At 29.3% G+C, this 6,417-nt stretch overlaps 1 protein-coding gene and 1 long non-coding RNA gene across 3 annotated transcripts; both read right to left on the bottom strand.

Moving 5' to 3' along the window:
• Positions 1-1,067: 1,067 nt before the first annotated feature.
• On the bottom strand, positions 1,068-1,453 carry LOC134835673 (uncharacterized). 2 transcript variants are annotated; one of them, XR_010162216.1, is made up of 3 exons: positions 1,400-1,453; positions 1,256-1,317; positions 1,068-1,200 (listed from the first exon to the last, which is right to left on the bottom strand). It is a non-coding gene; the product is annotated as an uncharacterized LOC134835673 (long non-coding RNA). The 2 variants fall into 2 exon arrangements; XR_010162215.1 differs by having other exon boundaries at positions 1,256-1,326; positions 1,400-1,427.
• A 2,246-nt stretch (positions 1,454-3,699) lies between these two features.
• LOC134833419 (cullin-4A) lies at positions 3,700-6,340 on the bottom strand. Its single transcript, XM_063847730.1, has 2 exons — positions 5,279-6,340; positions 3,700-5,222 (listed from the first exon to the last, which is right to left on the bottom strand). Exons 1-2 carry the CDS (start codon positions 6,259-6,261, stop codon positions 3,785-3,787), a joined length of 2,421 nt encoding a protein of 806 aa, XP_063703800.1. The 5' UTR covers positions 6,262-6,340; the 3' UTR covers positions 3,700-3,784.
• Between the last annotated feature and the right edge of the window lie 77 nt (positions 6,341-6,417).

Here is a 6,417-nt window from a genome sequence, read left to right as displayed (position 1 = left end):
GATTCGACTTCGGGAAGTAGGAGTAATGGGAGCTCAAAAATGAGGCTATTTTCTACGCTCAATTTCAGCTATAGGGGCGTTTTTTGCACTTTTTTTCTCATTTTTGAGCCGTTTGGAGTTGTCTGAGAGCAATATGATGTATGAGTGATCTTCATAAAATTTTCTCAGCTTTCATTTGGCGCAAGCGGTTGCAACATCGTCTCCAGTGATAGTACCATACACTTGCGTTCAACCTAAAATAAAATAAAAACAGGATATTTACATAAAAAACAATCAAAATAAATACAAAATCTCATGGATTCTTTCGTAACTTACAACTTAAGGCCAAAACAACAATCCCAAATGTTTCAGGTTTTCTCCCACCTAATTTTTTCTGAAAATCATAGGTGGGATATCGAGTATCGAGTATCTAAAATGTAAGAAATATTTAAAATTTTAGTACATTTTTGACCAAAATTCTTTTGAAAATGATCAAAATTTTCGTTAAATTCAGTTAAAAATTCGATATTTTTATACATTTTCAAATTTTTAGTGAAAATTGATCAATTTTGTAAAGAAAAATATTCATCCCTCCTAATTTTCAAAATTTATGTTCAAAAACATGTAAGCTTATTGACAATTATAGAGAAAAGTGAACGTTTTTACATTAAAAGATACTCGATACTCGATATACATCCTACCTAATGTTCAGAAGGTCTATGAAACGTGAAACATTTGAGTATCTTGTTTTGGCCTTATTTCATTATAATGTGATTTTATACTGGTCCAAATCTAGAATGCTTTTAAATTTATAGGAGCTGGCAGATTATTACTATTGTTAATTATATATTTTTTTAAATTATATTTTAATCATTCAATTGATGTAAAGAGGTGGAAATTTATTGGAAAATTCCGGAAAATTATTGATAAAAGTTCTGGAAAATCAAAAATTAAAATAAATTAATTGAAAGTTTCTACGAAATAAAAAGAAAAATGTAAGAAAAAGATTGAAAATGAATATTTTTCTAATTTCTCTTCTTGTTGAATGTCAAAAAAAAAAAATAAAATAAAAGAAAATTTAAAGTTTTATTGGAAAATTGGAAATTTTATTGGTTTATCTGGGAAACACTGGGTTATAACTGGACTTAATCTGGACTTTTTCTGCAGAGCCAGAGATTGCAACATCGTCTCCAGTGATAGTTCCAAACACTTGAATTCAACCTAAAATAATATGAAAACAGGATATTTACGTAAACAAAACAATCAATATACATACAAAAACTCATGAATTCGTTCGTACCTTACAATTTACTTCATTATAATTTGAAATTACAGTAACTGAAAGTACTTTATTTTTATTAATAATTGTTTTAATATTTTTTTTAAATTTAAGTTAATTTAATTTTGATCATTCATTTACCTAAATAGTTCGTTGGGCACAAATATTGAGGGACAGTTAAAATACCTACCCTATGTAACATTTATTTTCGATAAACAAACAGTAAATAAATAAATAAATAATTTAAATACAAAAATAAATATATTTAATAAGAAATAAATTAATACATAAAATATTTATATAATATATAAGTATTTCATTGTTGTTTACATCACTATTTTTAACTGTAATTTTTATAATCATCAAAATAAAAGTTAATTAAATTTAATTAAATTGAAAAAACTCAAAAATGAACAGATCTGTTAAGGATGATAGGAAAACAAAAGGAAATCGGGAACGACAGCGAGAATGCAGAGCTCGAATGTCTACAGCTCAACAAAAGTTACTTCAGTTAAAAAACAAAGTGTATAAAGAATGGTTAATGTTTAAAGGAACGAAATATAGAACTGTCAAACCTAAAAGTGCGCAAACAATAAGTCATCAACGAAGATCTGAAAATAGAGGAAATTGTGGTAAAAAACTGAGGCAACATCGTTTAAAAAAAAAAAGTACAAAAGACAACAACGAATGAATCAATTACCCAAAGCGGCTATAAAAACGCTGCGTCTTAAATAATAAGAGGGCAATAACAGCCGACACAAGACATTACTGTCAGGGCCGCGCCGGACATTTGATTAATATGCGGTATGGAATTTTCCTCATAAGATTGATTTTCTGCTTAAACACAATCTTATCAAGTATGTTTTTGTTAAGTTTATTTAAAAATGAAATTTTCTTTAAAATTTTCAGGCATAGGAGAGGCATGATGAGGCATAGGCAAAGGATTAAAAAATTTTCAAAACTTTAAAATATTCGGGCTCACTATAGAAATCGAGTAGAAGGGCTGCCGGTCTCATGGCTCGTAGAGTAACATTTTATTTTATTCCAGTCCAAAGTTTTTTCAAACCAATATTTCGATTGTAGGAAATCAAGTGAATCTTTACGATGTCAAAACAATTTAAAAGGCCTTTAAAATCTTTTAATATTGGTATATTGGTTCTGGTTATTTTTATCTCTTTCCATTCAATCTCGATCAGTCAATGATTCAATCCGTTTTTTTTTTAAAACGGCTGGCTTCATAGGAAAAGTAAGTTGTTTGTTTTGAGTTAAATTTACGTGCGCGTTGTAGAATCCCAATGTACGATAATTTCGAAAATGGTTGTTTGTACAATTCTATAGTCCATATAATACCGATAGAATCATCTAATATTTTCCCTAAGTCGAATATAGGTAATAATCGAATTTTGATTCGTTACGTCTATGTGTCACTGGTCAATGTTTGTACAGAGTATATATGTAAATACCCAGGCGGGATTACAAAAAATTCATAACCATTATGAATCACAAAAGTACAAATTCATGCAGAAATTGCGTTCATAATGTTCATAAACGGTAATCATTGCATTCATAATTGCGTTCATAATTTTTAGAACAAATTATGAATATACGTTTTTTTAAAGATTTTGTTTAAAATGCATTAACTTTTAGTAACAAAAAAGTCAAAAAAATATGTTTACGTGTATTAAAAAAATTTTTTTATTTTACAAAATTTTAAATTGTAAAAACACATAATTTTAAAATACCTAAATGTGATTTTATATTAAAATTTTTAAAATAGATTTTGAAATTCACGCAACTGCTAAAAATAAATTTTAAATATTTGTTTATACGGGAGTAAATTTCAAAAAACTTTTTAGTTTTCATAATTTATTAAAATTTTGAACTATTTTTTCCGTATCTTATTTTTTTTATAGAAAATAATATTTAGATTTTACAAAAAAAAAAATTTAAACTTCACTGAATCATTGTTTGCACTATTGATGAATCACACGAAAATTATGAATTATGAATTCTCTCGTATACACGTACAAATTTAGCTGTAGCGTTCATAATGCATTCATATTCATGAGTAATATTCCTGATTCATAACTGAAACGATCTCGCCTGGGTAAATACATATTTATTCAGATTATAATATGAAATACATATATACCAATGTATAACAAGGTACCCTGTACAACAATTGACAAATTTTTTTGGGTGCAGCAAATAAATAAATATTTACAGTGCATTTTAACTTTAATAAATGAATGTACTGTAGGGTCCCCAAATGTACTGTATATACATTTTATTTACTGTTGCAACCTACAGATTGGTGAATCTTTACGATGTCAAAATAATTTAAGGCTTTTAAATTCTTTCAAGGTCTGACGACATAATTCACTAAAAAAATAAAAAAAATAGTTTCAGATAATCGTAGAATGAATAATTTTCAGAATAAATAAAGATATTTAAATATGTAATTTATTTATAATGTTCAGTTTACATTAATGTGTTGAAAAAGAAAAAAATAATATGTAAAATATTTTAAGCAACGTAATTATATTGGTTTTGGTTATCTTTATCTCTTTCCATATAATCTCGATCAATCAATGATTCAATCCGTTTTTTTAAATCGGCTGGCTTCACAGGAAAAGTAAGTTGTTTGTACAATTCAGTGATGAGCAAGTTGTGACTTAAAGTTTTTCGCATTTTCATAATACGTACAATCGCAGCATCGATTTGATATTGTCGATCTTGGTAAACACGCTCTTCAGTAGCTTTCTGCTCTTCCGTTGTTTCCTTCATCTGAATTTGATTAATCTTTATTTTGAACAATTTATTTGTGAACTCGTTATTAAAATGAAATTTATCATTGTCTTCAACTTCTCGTCCTTTAGGTTCTTTAGTTAATACTCTGGCTTTTCCGCAAGCTAAAGATTGTAGAGTACGACGAAGCTCTCCGTCTTCAATATTTGTAGCTAAACGAATTTCCTCTAGGGTCAACGTATCATTATCATTGAATAACAGTAGAACAAAACTCTGAAACAGTGATACCATTAAACTCTTTGGGCCGGCATCAAAAGATGCAGTTAACATGCAATGACCTAAGGTAGGTTGCCATTGTAATTTTCTTCCGCCGTGTTTGCTCAGGTAAAACTTGTTAAATATAATTTGGAACTGAACTAATTGTGAAGGCATATTAACCTCCATTAATGGATAAGTGGGCCAATATCCCATAGTAAGTATGTTTACGGTCAAGTATATGCTATTCAATTCTTTTCGATCTAAGTTTGCTACATGTTGTTTGAAAGCAGTATTGATATCCCTACTTAATTCCATGTCTTTAAACATTCCTTCCAATTTTGATGTGAATCCACCACCACACTCTTGCTTTAATTTGGATAACATACTTTTTTCAGCGTCTACTGAAGCAGACTTGCCGACCAACAATCGTTTCGCTAAATCTTTCTTATAAAACGCTTCAAAAACATCTTTGCCATGTATAAAACGAAATTGAACCATAATCTTATCGAGAATTTGTTCTAATTCTTCTTCAGTTGCTTCTTTATTCCCAGCTCGTAGTTTCATATCGACGTATTTTGCAATTAATTCAGCTGGTTTATTTGATCTTTGATTAATGAAATATTCAAAGGCTTCCCGCAAAGAATTCAGGAATTTGTCATTGTGATCAAAGCAATTGTATACAATGTAATCTATTTTATCTTTGAAATCAAGTAGATCTTGCACCATTGATTTATCTTTTTCAGGATCAATAACAATAGTACGGCCTTTTTTCTTAATGTACGAATTAAATGCCGTACACAGCTCCGCAACGCCATTTTTTACGCGACTAAATAATTGATAAAGTAATGTTAGATCACCAATGCGATTTTCTTCCATTAAGTTATCCATTCCTTTTTGAAGAATAGCAGTAAGGTGCTCAGTAAGAAGTTGACGCTCGACTGTTACAATTAGTTGATGTCTAGAAAAAAATAGGTTACATATAAAAAAAAAATCAATATATATAAAAAAACCCACTTTGTTGAACTATCCAAATAATGAATTAAACGTTCGTTTTCTTCCTCCAATCGTTTTTTTACATGTTGTAAGTAATCTGGAACTTCTAGTTCTTGCATCATTTTTTGTCCTTCAGCTTGATACAGATGTTTGGTTGCAATCAAGAATTTTAATTCGAATGCTTCTTTGTATATTTGTAAATCTGATAACATTTTTAATAAGTTTTTTAATAAAATTCTATCTACTGTGTTTCCATAACGTTCTTTTTCAATAAGCATGAGAATTCCTTCAACAGTACGACTTTGAACAGAAGTATTCATAGCAATATGATCGCGAAAAAGTTCTAGTCCCATATCCCAAATTGAATGAACAGTTGGGTTTTGTAGAACATAAGTTCTGTCCAAGTACAAGAAAATACTTCGGATCATAATCATTTGTTGGCAATGAGATTGCCAACATTCGTTTACCTTTCTCAAGTATAAGAGCTTGTCAATGCTGTCAGCCAAAAAAGGCCTTATATTGGATTTAACATGCATCTCTGTACAAGCCGTTAGATTAACATATAACTGCGAGTCCATTTTATGGTTGCACATATTTTCAACAGCTTGATATAGCTCCTCTAAAGAATAAATTATTGGTTTTGACGTCTGAATGGCAACAATAGCTTCTCTTAATTTTTCCCAAGTCTTTTCTGAGTAATTTTCGGGCAAAACTGGTTTATCCTTAAAGTTTTTTATAATTAACTTCTTTATATCACCAGGTTTATTGTTAGTTATTCCTGAAACTGTTTTGATTCCACATCCAATATTAGAAGACATTGCCGAAAAATTTGGTCGAACAGATGATGGTGCGTTGCCATCATTTCCACTTTGTTGGTTAACTGGATTCATTTTATTATTATGATTTTCACTGCAATTTGATTTTGAAACTTTGTTACAGTTCGCTATTGATGGGTGCGCCGATAGTTGACGAGAACCACGCTTTCGATTATTAATTTCAGACATAGAGGATCATCCTAGGATTTTCCACAATTTTAAAACAAGTTTTCGATTCTCGCTTGCATTACAACAAAAAGAAATCCTAAGGGATATTTCAAAAGTATCGCAATGGACATGTACTTATTTAAATATTTATATAAATAAATACCTATAATGAGCAAA

Source organism: Culicoides brevitarsis, chromosome 3, assembly GCF_036172545.1.
Source record: "Culicoides brevitarsis isolate CSIRO-B50_1 chromosome 3, AGI_CSIRO_Cbre_v1, whole genome shotgun sequence".
Taxonomy (NCBI): domain Eukaryota; kingdom Metazoa; phylum Arthropoda; class Insecta; order Diptera; family Ceratopogonidae; genus Culicoides; species Culicoides brevitarsis.
The sequence above is the reverse complement of the archived record's forward strand: the minus strand, read 5'-3'. Positions and strand labels throughout refer to the sequence as shown.